This window comes from Kogia breviceps, chromosome 4, assembly GCF_026419965.1.
Source record: "Kogia breviceps isolate mKogBre1 chromosome 4, mKogBre1 haplotype 1, whole genome shotgun sequence".
NCBI lineage: Eukaryota > Metazoa > Chordata > Mammalia > Artiodactyla > Physeteridae > Kogia > Kogia breviceps.
This window is the reverse complement of record NC_081313.1, coordinates 118,859,674-118,880,138: the sequence shown is the minus strand read 5'-3', so window position 1 is coordinate 118,880,138 and position 20,465 is coordinate 118,859,674. Positions and strand designations below refer to the sequence as shown.

At 41.1% G+C, this 20,465-nt stretch overlaps 1 protein-coding gene across 1 annotated transcript in view; it reads right to left on the bottom strand.

Moving 5' to 3' along the window:
* The window catches only part of NDFIP1 (Nedd4 family interacting protein 1), a 51,332-nt gene extending 31,174 nt beyond the window's left edge, over positions 1 to 20,158 (bottom strand). Inside the window, exon 1 of the mRNA XM_059062252.2 lies at positions 19,865 to 20,158. Coding sequence (XP_058918235.1) covers positions 19,865 to 19,927 — 63 coding nt within the window. The 5' untranslated portion in view covers positions 19,928 to 20,158. The remainder of the gene's footprint in view (positions 1 to 19,864) is intronic.
* Positions 20,159 to 20,465: the final 307 nt, after the last annotated feature.

The window sequence follows — 20,465 nt, the reverse complement described above, 5'->3', positions numbered from 1 at the left end:
ACACATTTATGATTTGTGCATGTTTCTGTATGTAAATCATACTTACTAACAGTTCCAGAAGGGGAGAAAAGGAGACTGGCAGAGGATTCATGAAACCGAGTCCCCCTGAAACTGAGTTCCCCTGCTCAGTTTATGATTAATCTCTCTCCAAAACTTTATTTCGTTTCTGGTTCTGCCCCTGTTCCTCTCAGGATTGAGGGCTATCAAAGAAAAGGGGGGAATGAAACCAAGCAGCACCCTGTGGGGCCTTCCCAGGTACAAAAGCCCCTTCCTGTCTTTTGTTTCTTTTTTAAAAATTTTATTTATTTATTTACTTACTTATGTCTGTGTTGGGTCTTCTTTGTTGTGCACGGGCTTTCTCTAGTTGCAGTGAGTGGGGGGCTACTCTTCGTTGTGGTGCGTGGGCTTCTCATTGCGGTGGCTTCTCTTGTTGCAGAGCACGGACCCTAGGCACACGGGCTTCAGTAGTTGTGGCACACGGGCTTAGCTGCTCTGCAGCATGTGGGATCTTCTCAGACCAGAGCTCGAACCGTATCCCCTGCATTGGCAGGGGGATTCTTAACCACTGCGCCACCAGGGAAGCCTGTCCTTTGTTTCTTGTTTGCAGAAAGAAAGGCTTTACTCTCCTAGGCCATTCGGAAGTTCCAAAGAGCAGGCTCAAGCTGTTAATGATTAGGACAATAGAGTCACAGTACTCCTAGTTCCTCCTTAAGGGATATAGATAACAATCTGATGCATATCTTTTGAGTTGTTCAGCAGCAACTAAGACCCTCACTGGTGGAGCACAGTGACTATGAGCTTGTGGCAGTAGAGCCCAAACTGGTTGTAAGGAAAAGGTTGAGATTCCAAAAGTATCACTGTTACCTCACCCCCAACCAGTCAGAAGAAGGTCCAGGAGCTGATCACATATCCTACGACCCTCTTCCCTGACACCTGTCTTTAAAAACCCTTGCCTGGGACTTCCCTGGTGGCACAGTGGTTGAGACTCTGCCTGCTAGTGCAAGGGACACAATCACTGGTCCAGGAACATCCCAAATGCTGTGGAGCAACTAAGCTCGCGCACCACAACTACTGAACCTGTGCTCTAGAGCCCACAAGCCACAACTACTGAGCCCGCATGCCACAACTACTGGAGCCTGCACACCACAACTACTGAAGCCCGCATGCTCTAGCGCCCGCGTGCCACAACTACTGAGCCCACGTGCTGCAACTACTGAAGCCTGTGCATGTAGAGCCCGTGCTCTGCAACAAGAGAAGCCTCCGCAATGAGAACCCCGCACATCGCAACAAAGAGTAACCCCTGCTCTCTGCAACTAGAGAAAGCCTGCGCGCAGCAACAAAGACCCAACGCAGCCAAAAAAAAAACAACAAACAAAAAACCCTTGCCTGAAAGCCATCAGGGAGTTTGGGTCTTTTGAGCATAAGCTGCCCGGTTCTCCTTGCTTGGCACCATCAAATAAACCCTTATTTTGCTGCAAATACCCGCTGGCAGAGCTTGGCTTTCTGTGCCACAGGCACAAGAGCCCTTGCTGGGTTAACAGGGTAGACTGTGAGCTCTCTGCAGACTGGGACCTGCACATGGTTCACTGCTGTATTCACCCCAGCACTTAACAGTGAGTGGCATATCATGGATATCTTATTAGCACATGTTGACTAAAGCAAGCATGGAGGTGTAGCTTTAACAGAAACCTACCTGAAGAAATGGCAGCTAATCTTAATGCCATCTTGACTTACTAGTTCACATTTACCTAAAGTATTCATATTACTTTACAAATCACCAAATAATATAAGGCTAGGTATGGAGCCACATGCAGATGACTGCTATATCTGTGGAAGGGACAGTGATGATGATTCCATGAGTGATCAACAGCAGGTGGCATCCCCAACACTACTTCACGCTTCATAAAGTACTATGCATTACATTTATCAACACTATGGTTCCAGAGTTACCTATTTTAAAAAGAAATGGTAACAAGAGTATAAGAAACACAAAGGAGAAACAGACCTCTCCAACCTTCAGCTCTCAGGAAATAAAACATTTAGCATAGTGTATTGGGTACAAATAGGTATTCAGTAAATGTTTGTGGTACATACGAAGGAAAATTGGTATTCTGATTTATCACACTAATTCCTAGAAAGTTTTCCCTTCTAAAAACTACCAATTGGCATATCCAAAAAATGGAATATTCTACATTAAAATGATAGTAAAGGGACTTCCCTGGTGGTCCAGTGGTTAAGAATCTGCCTTCCAATGCAGGGGACACGGGTTCCATCCTTGGTCAGGGAACTAAGATCTCACATGCCACAGGGCAACTAAGGCCACATGCCACAACTACTAAGCTCACGTGCCACAACTAGACAGAAGCCCATGCACCGCAACTAAGACTCGACGCAGACAAAAATAAAGAAATATTTTTGAAAAATAAGCATGATTATAATTTCAAAATAATAATAATAATAATAAGATAGTAAAGTCAAATGTACAGCCCCAGAAAGTGACAGACATGCCTAGAATCCAGAGACTCATGCTGACTGCAGCCTGCTTGGCTCTGCTAGCCCCATGAGCTACCAGAGCTCTCTCAGCTATGCTTGCTTATTATTATTATTATTATATGATGATGATGATGATGCCTGGAATACAGCATACTGGGACAGAGATTACGGATGGGGAAAGGTATTCTATTCAAGAGGCTGCCTTAACTTAGGCCTGGTCATGAGGTCCCCTTCTCCTGCAAGAACGAGAACCAAGAGGGAAATGAATTAAGCATTTCATATCTGTCCCTTCACCCTATCACAGAATGTTCCAATATGCAAGTGTATAATTGCTTGTATTTTATAATTAACACCACTCAAAGAACATGTCAGGCCATGAGTGATGCTTTTTACCTCACTAAGTCTAAAGCTTACCAAAGAAAAGACCATCAAAAGAAGTAATTATAATCATAATTTTCCAGTTGAAGATTAAACACACACATTTGCCTCTTATACCTTCCAAAATCCTCTCAAATGTAAATGTTATTAAAGTTTTATTAAATTTGAGGCAAAAAAAATTCAAAATCGATTAACAGGAGACGAAGCAGCAATAAAATCCTGCAAGTTAGAAGCAGGAAGACAGGAAACAATGTACAAAGCAGACCCAAGAAACCTGAATCCTAACCCAGAAAGCAGAAAATCAACCTGTCTTGCACTATACCCTCCAAAGGCTCAAGAATCAGTGGTAGCAGGTACCAGCGGAAATAAGAGTGAAAATGAGATTTAAAAGCAGAAAGGGAAGTTGGAGATCCAGTTATTCATTCATTCATTTATTTATTTATGGCTGAGGTGGGTCTTCGTTGCTGCGCGTGAGCTTTCTCTAGTTGCTGTCAGCGGGGGCTACTCTTGGTTGTGGTGCATGGGCTTCTCATTGTGGTGGTTTCTCTTGTTGCGGAGCACAGGCTCTAGGTGCGTGGGCTTCAGTAGCTGTGGCACGTGGGCTCAGTAGTTGTGGCTCACGGACTCTAGAGCACAGGCTCGCTAGTTGTGGCGCACGGGCTTAGTTGTTCCATGGCATGTGGGATCTTCCCGGACCAGGGCTCGAACCAGTGTCCCCTGCATTGGCAGGCGGATTCTTAACCACTGTGCTACCAGGGAAGCCCGGAGACCCCGTTAAACAAACACAGCTCCCGGAATCCCCATTAGAAGACTCTCTCTGGAGAGACTGAGGTGGAGAGGTCTGGACTGGAGACACCAGAGCTTAGGAGAAAGAAGAGCATATCAGAAAAGAGTGATTAAGTGAGAGGTTTATGTACTAAACCTTGAGATATCCCAGTCTTCCTCCGCCAACAGCTCCCAGAACAGTAACAGCCAGGCCTATTCTCTGGGGAAACTGACCAGCCCAAGAAGAAAGATCTAAAAACACTGTCACTCAGAGAAACAGCCTAGATTAGAAGGCAAGAAGCCCCCACAAGAAGTTCCATCAAGCATACTGAGATTCCAAACTGCTTTACTGATTGTGCACTCTTAACCAAGCAGGCAAAGATCACCACATACTTCTACTAAAAGGTCATAAAAGACCACAGCAAAGAGAATAAATGCAACACGGAGGAAAGAACTATGTATGAAGGTGTAAACTTTAAAAAGAAAGAAAAAAACTTTCTGTAATCTCAGAGAAATAAGAGAAAAAAAATTAAAACCATAAAACGAGGACAGTGTGGTACTAAAATAGGGGGTAGGGACAATTAAAGAGTTTTTGAAAATTAAAAATAACAGATTATTAAAATTTTATCAAAGAGCTAGAATATGAAATTGAGAATCTCTCATAGAAAGTAGAGAAAAACAGGTGAAAATATGAGAAGAGGTTAAAAAAAATTTTAAGGGACTTGCCTGGTGGTCCAATCGTTAAGACTCCACGCTCCCAATGTACGGAGCCTAGGTTCTATCCCTGGTGGGGGAACTAGATCCCATGTGCTGCAATTTTAAAATTTAAATAAATAATAAACAATTTTAAAGAATCAGTACAAAAGTTCCAAGATCCAAGGAGAGAAGGAAAAAAAAAATTAATGCAGAGAAAAAAAAATCAAACAAATACTTTTTAAAATTTCCCAGAACTAATGGACATCAGCTTCTAGACTGAAAGGACCCACTGAGTACCTACCACAACAGATGTAAACAGATCTACACCAAGGTACAACATAGTGAAATTTAACAACACTGGGGATATAAAGAAGCTCCTAAAGGCTTCCAGAGAAACAGAGAAAGTAGGCCACATTTAAAGAATCAGACATCGCAATTGGCTTCAGTCTTTCTAATAGTGGTACCTAGAAGGCAATGGAACAAATGGCTTTCAAAATTCTAAAGGAAAATGTTTCCAACCCAGAAGTCAAAGTAAGGGTAAAGATTAAAAAAAAAAAAGTTTAACCCCCATGTATTCTTCCTCAGAAAGATACTGGAGTGTATGTTCCATGGATATGAGACAATAAACCAAGAAAAAAAAAGATGTGAATCAAGGGAAAGGGCTTCAATTAAAAAGTTGGAAAAGGAAATCCCGAGGATAACAACTAAACAGCAGACCTTGAGAAAAGCCTTCTAGAACAAGTCAAAAAACCAGGAAAGAGCCACACACACACACCCAACAATGAAATCAATAAAATACCTGATGTGTTTGAACATATCAAAAAATTATTAAGAGGGGCTTCCCTGGTGGTGCAGTGGTTAAGAATCCGCCTGCTAATGCAGCGGACACTGGTTCAAGCCCTGGTCTGGGAAGATCCCATATGCCACGGAGCAACTAAGTCCGTGCACCACAACAACTACTGAGCCTGAGCTCTAGAGCCTGCGAGCCACAACTACTGAGCCCACAAGCCACCACTACTGAAGCCTGCGCCCCTAGAGCCCGTGCTCCGCAACAAGAGAAGCCACCGCAATGAGAAGCCTGCGCACCACAACAAAGAGTAGACCCTGCTCACCGCAACTAGAGAAAACCCGCGCACAGCAACAAAGACCCAGCACAGCCAATAAATAAATAAATCAATTAAATAAATCTAAAAAAGAAAAACCCCAAAAACCATTAAGATTATTAAGTGAGAGTCTGAGGATGAATTCATGTTATAAGCAATTTATGATATATACTTAGAAAATTAGGCAAACAAAAAAATTTGTTGTTAACTTTAGGGAAAATAAGGTACTGCCAGGCAAGGAAAAGTAACCACAGCATGCAACATATTACTGTAAATACTGAAAACTGATCTAACTACATTATGGATATAACTATACTAGAAAAATGGAGAGATAGGAAATGGGAATACATGCAGTTTGGGGAGGGTGGTAAAAGAGAGCTAAATCCTTAAATCTCCTAGTGGTAAGTCAAATTAAAAAAATTTTAAAACCCTGAAAACTGAAAAATCAAGAAGTAACACCCTATAAATGTTTTTTACCTTCACAGATAACAGCGAAACAGCAAAAGAAAGAGCTAAGAAGCAGGCAAGTAAGCAGGAGACTGCTGTTTTGGGTAATAAGCCTGTAAGATCTATCTGACTCTAACCTATATGTAAGTATAACTATATGTAAGATATGAAAAATAAATAAAAAGAAAAAAAGATTAAAATGTGATTACAAAATGTGTCATGAAAGAGGAATCCCGTATTCATGGGAAACTAACCTAACTGGGGGAGAGGGGAGGTACTCAAACTCCCCTTAGAACAGACTACCTAAACTGAGAGGGGAGCTGGGAAGAAGGGAGCATTCCAGGTAGAGTAAGTAGAGCAACAGGAGACTTCCTGGCCAGAGAAGGTAATGTATTCCAAGAAGTGAAACAAGTTCCCCAGGGAAACAACAAATCATGAGAGTCCATCTCCACCCCTTCTCCCAAGTCCTGCTCCTCCATCTACCTCTTACCTATCCTTCAAGGCCAGGCTCAAGTTTCATCTTCTCAGAAGCTTCCTAAGAAGTCTCTGGAAGTAGGTGATCTCTTCCACCTCAGGATAATGCCTTTTATCTACTATCTTATTTTCTGAATTAATATTATTAATATTGTATCAATACCATCATATATTCTCATGGATTGAAGTCACTCAACAGGTATTTAGTGAATACTTACTACATGCATCAAATTGTGCTGGGTACTAAAAGTAAGGGAAAGAAGAAAAGGAAGGGAAGATGCGAAGGAAAGAGGACAAACAAAGCGGCAGTCTACAGGCACTTAGTAAACTTTTAATTAGGAAGGCCCGTGGCACATCCTTTTGCATTCCATAATATTTAAACATGCAAGCTGGCACTTCATAAATGCCTTAGTATGTAGATTACAAATGGCTCATAAGATGAAAAGTCTGATGAATGGAAGCTTGACATTTTAAAAACCGAGATATAAATCTGGGGGGGAAGAAAGTATACTCTATACATAAGACAAGCATAAAAGTAACATTTTCATAATAATAAACAGCACAGAGCGATTTTTTAAAATTCATTTTCCTAAGATTCCTAGGCTCACAAGGAGAAAACTTGACAAAAATACAGAGAAGAAAATAAAAACCACCACAATCCCATCTTTCAGATATCCTTCCAGCCTCTGGGGGAATACAAATCATCTTATAACCTTTTTCACTCACTACATGGTGGAATTTTCCTTCATCATTAAATATTCTTTTGTAATATCACTGGAGTATTTTAAAGTCAGTCTATATTTTTCTCATGGGAAAAAAAGTTCACTTCTTAGAAACAACTAAGCATTAACTAGGTACAGCTAAATAATAGTTAAAGCAACCTGCTAAGAGAAATACAAAATCAGTGTTAAAAAGGTATACACTGGAAATTGGTGAGATCCTTTCAAACACAATTACAGATACTCACTTAAATATTTTCACTAAAATGTGAAGTCCTAAATATAAAATGGCATTTGGATTACCTTAAACCTAACTGATACATAGAAAATAAGATATTTTAACCTTCCAAATAATGGTGATGCTAATATAATAAGCCAATGATTACCTTTCATGCCCAGCATCATTTGTGTTTTCTCCCCTTCGTCTCAGCTAGTCATTTTGGCCAGAGCTGAATGGTGACAAGGTGGCTGTAAAGCTTACAACATCACATAACTGTGATCACCTCAATTAACTCTCTCACCTAAAATGAAATTGGACCAATGTGTTTTAAGAGCATTAATGCTACCCACCCTCACATGCATGACTGAGTAGAACCGATTTTAAGTATGCACACTCTAAAATACTATTACATCTGAAAATGCAATTCTGCTTCACAAGGACAAGTGTCGAAAAGAATCTCCTATCAACAATCAATCATGTGTAAGATCCCCAAGGCTGCAGATAACCCTCAATTCATATTTCTTATGCTATTTCTATAATAACATGAGCAGATTTTCCAAACTTCTGAAAATGCAACTACTAAAAGCAGTGAATAAGAATACTAGAAATAAAGAACCAGTTTCTTTTAAAAAAAGCTAAAAAACCTTTTTCAATTGGTATTTTCTTCCTTTTAAAAGATTATTGATTTTATTGTGAACCTAAAATTGCTCTTAAAAAGTTTACTTGAAAAAAAATTTTAAATTATTAACTTTCCTGATTTCTAAAAGCATCATTAACTTTTTATTTTTTAATTTATTTATTTATCTATTTTTGGCTGTGTTGGGTCTTCGTTGCTGTGCGTGGGCTTTCTCTAGTTGCAGCGAGCAGGGCTACTCTTCGTTGCGGTATGTGGGCTTCTCACTGTGGTGGCCTCTCTTTGTTGTGGAGCACAGGCTCTAGGTGCGCGGTCTTTGGTAGTTCTGGCACAAGGGCTCACTCAGTGTTGTGGCTCGCGGGCTCTAGAGTGCAGGCTCAGTAGTTGTGGCACACGGGCTTAGTTGCTCCGTGGCATGTGTGATCTTTCCGGACCAGGGCTCAAACCCGTGTCCCCTGAATGGGCAGGCGGATTCTTAACCACTGCACCACCAGGGAAGTCCCGCATCATTAACTTTTTGTCATGATATACCATGTTTGTTTTAACTAGTGGGAATGTTTTAACTAGTGGGAAATTACACAACAGTACTCTGTACTCATCAGTGACTCATTCTTTTAAAACATAAAATTAAGGAGATTTTTCTATTTTTTTAAACCATGCATAGTTTTAAAAAAATCTACTGGGCATATATATTTACTGACATAATTTTCAAAAATAATTATTCATCATGAAAGAAATTTGTTAAATCATCAATAGAATGCTGTCTCTTTGGATCAAAGCCACCAACTTCTACAAACAAAAACAATCAATCATAAAGCTGGAAGGAGACAAAATGATCTAATCTAACTACTACTTCATTTTATGAAAGGAGAAAATAAAGCTAGAAAGAGATTGAAGTTCTAGCCCACAGTCATATGACAACTACTTACTTCATTGCATAAGTCAGGCAATATATTACTGATTAGATGTTTTGATAAAGTCCTTTTTGGTTCTCCTGAATCAGTCTCTACTTAATGCCCAAATTGAGCCTTCCAGATACTGAAGTGTACATCACACCCTTCAAAAACTGCTTTTTAACACAAAGTTACACGAAAAGTTTGGATGTTACATCATAAAGCTCCTAAAATGAAAGCTTAAAAAAACTAAGAACACTATGTTCCTGACTACACAGTCCACAAAATTTCACCTAAATTTAGCAAGGACAAAACAAATTTTTAAAATTTAGTAACAAAGTAAACAGCAAAACAAGCACTGAGTTCCACAGAGAAAGAATTGGTGGTGGTTAAAAGGACTTGAATTTTACCTGTAGTGTTTTCAATTTTTATAGGATTGTAGTCATTGTTAATCAAATCTTAATGTTTACGATGAATCTGGGCAATACATACTATATGGGTATTATTTTATACTATTCCTGCAGTTTTTATTTACTTCCAAAAAAATTTTAAGGAATTTTTTAAAAAGAAGCAAAACAGGGCTTCCCTGGTGGCACAGTGGTTGAGAGTCCGCCTGCCGATGCAGGGGACACGGGTTCGTGCTCCGGTCCAGGAAGATCCCACATGCCACGGAGGGGCTGGGCCCGTGAGCCATGGCCACTGAGCCTGTGCTCCCCAACGGGAGAGACCACAACAGTGAGAGGCCCGCGTACCGCAAAAAAAGAAAAAAAGAAAAAAAAAAAAAAAAAGCAAAACATGATCATTAGTGGAAAATTTGGAAAATAAGAATGAGAAACCACTCATCATTTTTCTTTAAAAGTACTGTTTGAAAAACAAAAACCAAAAAGGATGCTATGCATTTGTCAAAACCTATATTTGTCTAAACCTACAGAACTTTATAGCACAAGGGGTGAACTTTAATGTATGTGAAATACAATTAAAAAATTTAATGTATGTGAAATTAAAAAAAAAATGTTACGTGGTTGGTGGTTCCCAGGATGGTATGCAGAATGCGACAAAACAATCTAACTGTATTATAAATTTATGAAACCACCTCATTAAAGAGGGTGAGAAGAAAAGGTGCTGACATAAGTACCTAAGTAACATTGTTGTGTTTTTGTTGTTGTTGTTACGCGGGCCTCTCACTGTCTTGGCCTCTCCCCTTGCGGAGCACAGGCTCCGGCCGCGCAGGCTCAGCGGCCATGGCTCACGGGCCCAGCCGCTCCGCGGCACGTGGGATCCTCCCGGACCGGGGCACGAACCCGTGTCCCCTGCATCGGCAGGCGGACTCCCAACCACTGAGCCACCAGGGAAGCCCCCTAAGTAACTTTGGAAATGAGTAGTCTTTATAAGACTAAAGGCAAAAGAAACTGTACATATGCCCTGTCCTCTAGTTGATAAAACTGTTTCCCACAGGGGTGTAAGTTAACAATTCTGATACTGCTATACATGTACATTAGAACTGAAGTTAAATTAAGTAAATGGATGGGAGGTGGGAGGAGCCAGGTCTCTCATGGTTGGAGTAGAAGTTTAAAGATGAGAGGGGAGGAGGCTAGAGTGATCCATGTAGAAATGGATTAGAGTCAGTTTAATATAGATAGATGGTTACATATGAAATGTTTATGGATGTACACACACACATATATTTCTTTATTCTGTCAGCCTAGAAGGCCTAGAAGCAATGACACACCAGCAGCAATGAGCACAGATCTTGGTTTCTAACATCATTCTCCAATAAAAGGAACCAGGGTTCCTTGGAGAAATGGCTGATTCTAGGATGGCACAGACAATATATATGGTGAGCCTGGTGCCAAAAAGTAAGGAAGTGCTTTAAAAAACCACAAAGATGGAACTCTGTCAAAGGGATACAAGTGCCAACTGAAAAGAGATCCCAATGGCCAAAGCTGGAACAACTTGAGCAACAAAATAAAATAGTGTTGGCTTTTAACCCAAAGAATAAAATTAATGAGTTCATACTAGTATCACTGAATAAATAAATTAATGGAGAAGAGACAAATGTCCCATGCAGAAAAATTCCAAATAATTTACGTAGATACACTGCCCCCAATGAGGTTGTGGAACTTAACTCCCCAAACCTTAAGTATAGGCTGTGCATAGTGACCAGTGACTTCCTTCCAAAGAGCACAGTACAAAAGGAGGGAAAGAGTCATTTTACAAAGAGAGATGTGACAAACACTACTTCAGCCAGATGATCAAGGTCAACATCAACAGTGGTAACTCATGGGGACAGTATGCATTCTTGATATGACGTGATGTAAAATGGCACTTCACCTCTGTGGTCTTCCTCCCTCCAACCCACAACTCCAGTCTAACCATGAGAAAAGCAACCAACAAATCCCAATTCAGGGACATCCTGCAAATAACTGACTAATACTCCTCAAAACTGTAAAGGTCATCAAAAACATGGAAAACTTGAGAAACTGACACAGTCAAGAGGAGATACGTGGGCTTCCCTGGTGGTGCAGTGGTTGAGAATCCGCCTGCCGATGCAGGGGACACGGGTTTGTGCTCTGGTCTGGGAAGATCCCACATGCCACAGAGCAGCTGGGTCCGTAAGCCATGGCCGCTGAGTCTGTGCGTCCGGAGCCTGTGCTCCTTAACAGGAGAGGCCACAACAGTGAGAGGCCCGCGTACCACAAAAAAAAAAAAAAAAAAAAAAAAAAAAAGAGGAGATACGATGACCAAATGTAATGTGGAACAGAAAAAACACATTGATAAAAACTGAAGATCTGAATAAAGTATGGACTTTAGTTAATAACAATACTGGTTCATTAACTATCACAAATGTACCATACTAATATAAGATGTTAAAGGGGAAACTGGGTCTGGGCTATACAGAAACTGTACTATCTTCAATGTTTCTGAAAATCTAAAAATGTTACAATAAGTAAAGTTTATTTTTAAATATTTAACACTTTTAATATTCTTTTTTTTTAAAGGAAAGGAAGAAAGCCTGAAGAACGCACACCAAACTTGAGAAGCAGTTACACCTCTAGGGAGAGACCTAGAAGGGAAGTCAAGTTTTCCTTTACAAGTTACTGTTTGACTCCAGTATATAAAGAATGTATCTGTGTACTGTTTTATCACAAAAAATGTTTAACATTTAATGCCACATTTAAACATTGAATGACAAATAAAATTGTTATTAAACAGAAACCACTCCATAAACCTTTGAATGTCTATTCATAAATATCCAATCTCCAGAAAGACCTCCAAATCACATTCAAGCCTCTGATTTACTACTAACTGATATTATTGCAATACGCAAATTTAAAAGAAAAACTGTCAAAGATTATACTAAATTGCTAGGGGAGAAAAAATATGTAATACACACGAAAGAAACTGCTTTAATCAGTAAGAAAATATTTCACTAGAAATGTTCTTAAATTGGATCAATATTTAGAGCTGGTATTTAGAACTTTTAATATAAATTGTGGTATTCAGAAAAAATGAGCCTAATTGTAACAGAAGGATGTGCAAAGTGATGTCTGGTAACACTCGCTTTATTACTACACTTGGAGAAAGCAACAACATACATTGTACTTCTATCTAGACAGCCACGAGAAGCAATTACAACTGGAATGTGTAAAATTCAACAGATTCAATACATGATATTCACCAACTTACTGGCAAAAATGACTTGAGAATAAAGATGAGATCACCAAGTTGATTCTCAGCAGTAATCTCTAATTAAAGTGTTAAAAGTTGTTTTAACTAAATGGGCATTATCCACTACTACAAGAATATGATTCCACTAAACGGTTGTACTTGTTCAAAGATAATGTAAGAATAAACGATTAAGAAACCAAAGTAATTATTTTATAGCCCTAAGAACAAGTAAATCAGAGAATGTCACTTGAATTTCTTCAAGTCTTGCTTTTTTTTAAATTAACAAAATACAAAATTACTCTCATGGTAGGATTTATTTTATAGTCTAATTTAATGTAGAGTAATGTAATATATTTGGTGTCCAGGATAAAGTAATTTGAAGTTATATGCAGGCAAACCAGTGGGTGGCATCAGTTTAGATGATGCCAGGATTTCCTAGAGCACCTCATAGAGAGTGAGTCAAATACAATGCATAGCTGCAGATCTGCAGCTCCTGACACTCACAAATCCTGGTTCCACATTCATAACCAATTACAAAAGTGCTCTCATGACATATTTCCTCATGTGATAATATCTGCTTAAAATATCACACCATTATCTTTTAGAGTTACACAAAGAAATATTTATGGACAAAATGACATGAAATAATGGTAGAGAGTATAAATGAAAAATATTAGCCATTTGTTTTGTTTGTTTTTTTATTTGGCTGTGTCAGTTCTTACTTGTGGCACGCGGGATCTTTGTTGTGGCATGCGACATATTTTGTTGAGGCGTGCAGGCTTCTCTCTAGTTGTGGTGTGCGGGCTTAGTTGCCCCATGGCATGTGGGACCTTAGTTCCCCAACCAGGGATCGAACCTGCATTGCCTGCATTGGAAGGTGGATTCTTTTTTTTTTTTTTTTTTTTAAACGTCTTTATTGCAGTATAATTGCTTTACAATGTTTAGTTTCTGATGTATAACAAAGTGAATCAGCTATATGCATACATATATCCTCATATCCCCTTCCTCTGCGTCTCCCTCCCTAACCCACCCCTCTAAGTGGACACAAAGCACGGAGCTGATCTCCCTGTGCCATTCGGCTGCTCCCCCCTAGCTATCTATTTTACATTTGGTAGTGTATATATGTTCATGCCACTCTCTCACTTAGTCCCAGCTTACCCTTCCCCCTCCCCGCATCCTCAAGTCCATTCTCTATGTCCACATCTTTATTCCTGCCCTGCCCCTAGGTTCTTTAGAACCTTTTTTTTTTTTTAAGATTCCATATATATGTGTTAGCATACGGTATTTGTTTTTCCCTTTCTGACTTACTTCACTCTGTATGACAGTCTCTAGGTCCATCCACCTCACTGAAGATAACTCAATTTCGTTTCTTTTTTTGGCTGAGTAATACTCCATTGTATATGTGGAAGGCAGATTCTTAACCACTGGACCACCAGGGAAGTCCCAAGATTAGCCATTTGTTGATAATTGCTGAAGCTGAGTAATAGGTACATAAGATTTATTACACTAAATTTTTGTATATGTTTGAAATTTTCATAGTAAAAAGTTGAAAATGTACATAAAGAAGATGTGAGATACACACACACAAACACACACCCTATTATCTTATTATATACATACAATGGAATATTACTCAGCCACAAAAAAGAATGAAATACCACCATCTGCAGCAAGTGGGTGGACCTAGAGAATATTATGCTTAGTGAAATAAGTCAGAGAAAGACAAATACTGTATGATATCACTTATATGTGGAATCTAAAAAATAATACAAATGAATGTATATGCAAAACAAACAGACTCACAGATATAGAAAACAAATTTGTGGTTACCAAAGGGAAGAGGGAAGGACAAACTAGAGGTATGAGATTAACAGATACAACGTACTACATATAAAATAGATAAGCAACAAGAATATACACATAAAGGGAATTATACCCATTATCTTGTAATAACCTATAATGGAGTATAATCTGCAAAAATACTGAATCACTATGTTGTACACCTGAAACTAACACAATATTGTAAATCGACTATACTTCAATTTTAAAAAAAAGAAATTATGCCTACAACTCAACAACAAAAAGCAAACAATTCAAAAATTTGAATTTTTGAATTTGCCCAATTCAAAAATTGGCAAAGGACTTGAATACACATTTTTCCAACAATATTCAAATGGCCAACAAGCACATAAAAAGATGCTCAATATTACTAATCATTAGGGAAATGCAAACCCAAACCATTATGATGCCATTTCACACCCATTAAGATGCCTTTATCAAAAACAAAACAGAAAATAACAAGTGTTGATGAGGATGTGACAAAATTGGAATCCCTATGCACTGCTGGTAGGAATATAAAATAGTGCATTGCTATGGAAAACAGTATGGCAGTTCCTCAAAAAATTAAAAATAGCAATACCATATGAACCAACAATTCTACAAATTGTTGGTTCATATATGGTAAAACTTACAAATTATACAAATTCAACAATATATCCAAAAGAATTGAAAGCTGGGACTCTTTTGATACTTGTTCACCCATATTCATAGCAGCATTATTCACAATGGCCAAAATGTAGATAAACAAAATATAGTATACACATACAATGGAATATTATTTAGCCTTAAAATGGAAGGAAATTCTGACACATGCCACAACATGGATGAACCTGGAGGACACTATGCTGAGTGAAATAAGTCAGTCAGAAGGAACAAATACTATATGATTCCACTTATATGAGGTACTTAAGAGTAATCAATTTCATGGACAGAAACCAGAATGTTGGCTGTCAGGGGCTTGGGAGGGGGAAATAGAGAGTTATTGTTTAAGGGGTATGGAGTTTCTGGAAATGGATGGTGGTGAAGACTGCCCAACAATGTGAATGTACTTAATACCACTGAACTGGGACTGCCCTCGTAGACAGTGGTTGGTTAAGAATCCGCCTGCCAAAACAGGGGACACGGGTTCAATCCCTGGTCCGGTAAGATCTCACATGCCGTGGAGCAACTAAGCCCGTGAGCCACAACGACTCAGCCTGCACTCTAGAGCCCACAAGCCACAACTACTGCAGCCCACCGCCTAGAGCCCGTGTTCTGCAATGAGAAGTCACCGCAATGAGAAGCCCGCGCACTGCCACGAACAGTAGCCCCTGCTCGCCGCAACTGAAGAAAGCCCAAGCGCAGCAACGAAGATCCAATGCAGCCAAAAAAAAAAAAAAAACCTACTGAACTAACTGTACACTTAAAAACTGTGTACAGGGCTTCCCTGGTGGCGCAGTGGTTGAGAGTCCGCCTGCCTTTCCAGGGGACATGGGTTCGTGCCCCGGTCCAGGAAGATCCCATGTGCCGCGGAGAACCTGGGCCCGTGAGCCATGGCCGCTGAGCCTGCACGTCCGGAGCCTGTGCTCCGCAACGGGAGAGGCCACAACAGTGAGAGGCCCGCGTACCGCAAAAAACAAACAAACAAACAAACAAAAAACAGTGTACAGTTAAAATGGAAAAACTTCATATATATTTTACCACAACTAAAAATATTCTTCTAAGAAATAATTCTACCTATCTTCTCAGTATTTTTATAAAAGTTTTCTTTGATCATTGGCAATACAGGCCACAAATACCAAATAACCTCAAAATCTTGACATGCCATCCTAAGGGGCATTCCATGATATAACTATAATGTCTTCTGAAACTAAAAAAATAAAAATAAAAAAATAAAACCACATGGGCACCACTCACTCCTTCCTCTAGGATCACGACGTCATCTAACACTTGAACATGAAAAAGTTTGGCCTGTCGAAGATGAAATTCTCTCCCTCATCTATCAAAACCTTCCTTCACAATCCTGGAAGAACTTACCCAAAACTGCTTTACAATGTCACCAGACTACAATACAAACTTATTAGTGATGCCCACAAGCGAGCAACTTCTTTAGCAGACAGGGAGTCAGATCTAAAAGTAAACATTCTGCAGTTTTTTTTTTTTGGCTGCAATGGGTCTTCGTTGCAGCGCATGGGCTTTTGCTAGTTGTGGCAAGTGGGGGCTACTCCTTGTTGCGGTGCGTGGGCTTCTCATCGCGGTGGCTTCTCTTGTGGAACATGGGCTCTAGGTGTGCGGGCTTCAGTAGTTGTGGCACATGGGCTCAGTAGTTGTGGCTCGTGGGCTCTAGAGCACAGGCTCAGTAGTTGTGGCGCCCAGGCTTAGTTGCTCCACGGCATGTGGGATCTTCCCAGACCAGGGCTCGAACCCGTGTCCCCTGCACTGGCAGGCGGATTCTTAACCACTGCGCCACCAGGGAAGCCCTCTGCAGTCTATTTTTAAGCTTATATGGCAGTGTCATCATTGCCTACTTTCAATGGATTTAAATCCAAATATCTCAAAACATTTCAGAAGTATTAGGCAAAATGCATGATATAGCCAAAGATCTATTACAGTGAGGCAAAGAAGGCTTGGAATGGATGAACAGGGTAAACATCCTCAGAGAGACGAAAACACAACAGGTTTCTCAACACTGGGCCTACCTAGAGCTTCCTGAAACAGTGCTTCAGAATGTTTGGATATACAATCTCAGTTTCAAAATGCAAAAAGAGAAAAATAAAGCGACAGGAAACCTATGAGTCCAGCCTATCTGTAAAATCTGTGGTAATGCTAAGCTGTGCACATATTGCTCTACCAATCAAAAGACCATAAAGGCAAAACCACTGTTAGCATTTATGAATGAATCATACAGTTTTCCATTACACTTACTTCACTAGAGGACCAGCTCAATTTGACTAACCAGATCAAATAGAAGTCAGAACGGCGCTTTGTGACAACCAAAGAGTATCATGCTCCTATCAAGTTGCCTGGACAATTCAACATTCCATAATTCAAAAGCCTTTTAAATATGTATATTCTCTGACCAATTATTTACACGCCTAGAAATTTATACTAAGGAAATAACTGATGTATATAAAAGAAACTTCAGTGACAGAAAAAAATTATAAACACCTTTAGAGACCAACAATAGCCAATTGATTAAACTATGGTTCAGCCATACAATTGCACGCTCTGCAGACATTAAAATATGAACCCATTTTATTATACAGCTATATTGTGTGCCTTTGTACATATATGTGCACAATATATACACGTGCAAATTTGTGAATGCACATGTATTTGAGAACATGTGGGTATGTAAACATACATGTGCACATATGCACAAAGTGTGTGCAAGTATAATCAGGGGCCCATGGAACTGCACATATGTACAAAGATGTGCCTGTATATGTATGTATGGGTACACAAGAGAATACATATGCACGTGTATATATCTGCTAATGCATATGCTTGTATTTGGGCCATAAGCCTATGTTTTGAGTAGGTGAGCATGTATTTATCCTTGTAATCACTACTTAGAAGCTGTGACCTTGAGCAAGTTACTGAGCCTCTAGGGAGTCTTGACTTGTCATCTATACAATACCAAACCCTGCCTCAAAGGGGTTTTGCGAGGATTAAGTGAAATAATGGATATAAAGCACTTAGTACCATGACTGGCACATAATAAATGCTCAATCAATATTAACTTTCCTTATCTGTACATGTACACTTATCTACACTCATGTATACTTACAAAGCTATGAGTCCACAAGAACACACAAAATATTAACTTTGTTTATCTATATGTGATAGGTTTTTGGTGTGGGGTTTTGGGTTTTTTTGGCTTTCATATTTTGCAATTTTTCTAGGAAGATTAGGTCTTTCATTTTTTTTTGAAGATTTCTTCTAAATAATAAGTTTTTTAAAATAAAAAAGATGGCCTGTCCTTAACATACCTCTGTTCTGCATATTAAAAGCTATTAAACACTACGCTGAGAAATACTTAATTTTGTTACTCCATCAAATTTTTTGTATTCTAGCGTTATGTCAGCATTACCTAATAGCTCAAGAAGATGGCAGTACAAAGAAAAGCCACAGCTTTTTGCTTCTTTGCCTTATCCAAGGCAGGATGAAAAGAATGAATTAAATCACACGATGGGGTACATGTGATTTGTGAACACCTTGGTGACAGTTAAGTGATACCTGTCAATCGTATTTTACTAAAGCAGGGAGGAACCCAGGGCCTTGCCCAAGGTCATACAAAAAAGCATGTACCTCAGGCTGTGAGAGATCTAAGGACTAGACTGCATTGCCACAATTTGGGCGTGCTTATGAAACCAAAAAGCTAAATTCTTAAAATCAGTCATATCAGGAGTCGGGCTGTAGGAGGGAGGAAATGACAACAGAGGGCTGACGACAGCAAAACAACCCAGTAACTGGCCCCACCAGGATTAATCTACATGTTTTAATCATACTGGTTTTCCTCACTTCTAAAATATAAAACTGTAGATCATCTATGATACGACATTTAATTTCATAAAAGCACAATTGCCATTTGTATGCAAATTAAAGTGAAAGCATCTGAAACAAAATGTAAGCAGTTACCTGCGGTTCCAATCAACATCAGTTACCACCTGGCTCAGTTCCCACAATTACGATGTCTTAGATTGAATACCTCTAAAAGCCCTGCAAAATGTCTTCCCGAATTTCCGAGGGAAACCCGGGTACAGACAGGCGAGTAAAACATGCAGCTGTTTTCCCTAGGGCCTCAATTTAGAACTCGTACCCGAGATAATAATCTAATCATCTCCTATACATTTTCTCCCCAGTTATGCTATTCAATCTCTTTAAACGTCATTTCCAATCTCTGAAAACACACACTCAGGCACACGCCCTGCAGCCTTCAACGTAGCTCGACATTTTAGGGACATCGCCAGTTAATCGCCTTTTCCAAATCTACTGCGAACTGCGGACTTGTTCCTCGTCTCATCTTGACTTTTGTCTTAAAACGCAAGCGAGGGGGATGGGTTTCGACGAGCAGACTAGGCTCTGAAACCCTGAGTAATCGCATCTCGCTGCGGAAAGCTGTCGGCAGCAGTAGCAGCGATTTTAATCTCTTCTCTCCACCCAGTTTCCTTTTCCATCTCACGCTTTTTTTTCTTTCTTTCCAGTGACATCAAATTCAAGGTGGAAAAAGGAAAACTGAATGCCCCCTGGTCGACGCCTCCGGAGGGTCGCGGGTTCTGACCCGGGGACCCGCCCGCCGTGGGAAATGCGAGAAACACTTCGGGGCGGAGGTTTTTCCACCGCCCGAGTCCCGGCCCGGGTGGCGGAGGGACAGGCCCAGCTCGCGGCCGCCTCGAATTCGAGCTCGGGGCCCGCCCGGCCCGCCCAGCCCGCCCAGGCCCAGCGCGGCCTGCCAAGCCGCGGCATCGAGTTGGCCACAGAAGGGGCCGGAGAGGAGGCCTGAAGCGGCCAGCGGGTAGGGCAGGGGCGGGGAGACACTGGGCGCTGCTTACCTGCTGGTACCGGCTGCCGCAGGCCGGCTCCACCGCCGCCAGCGCCGCCAACGCCAACGCCATGGCGCAGCCGGCCGCAAGAAAGGAGGGCGAGCGAGCGAGCTGAAGGTGCGCGGGCTCTGCGGCCTGGGGGCGCCGGAAGGCCGACAGGGACGCGCCTCGGGTGGGTCTCGGGGGCCACCGCCGCTGCCAGGCCGCCGCTCTCCTCAGGCTGTGAGCGCCGCGGCTACCGAGGTTCCGACGCGGCCCCTGGGGAGGAGGCGGGGACGACGACGACGACGCTGCGCCGCCGCCCCGCCCCCGACTCGCGCCGCCAGGCCCGCGCGGCCCGCCCTCGCCCCGCGGTGCCACCGCCCCGGGTGGGCTCCGCCCCTCCTCCCGCACCCCGAGGCTGAGGCTTCGGAGTCGGTTCCGCCCGAAACCCGGTTGCTCCCAGGTCACCGCAGAGAGGGTGACGCTGGTAATGGGCCCCTCGTTCCAAGCACCGAGCTTCCCCTGTTACACTTCTAACCCACATCACAAACCCCAGACACGGGGGCCGCAGCCCCATTGTAGAGGTGGTTGGCGCCCAGGGAGGTTGAGACAGTCTCACGCAGCAGCC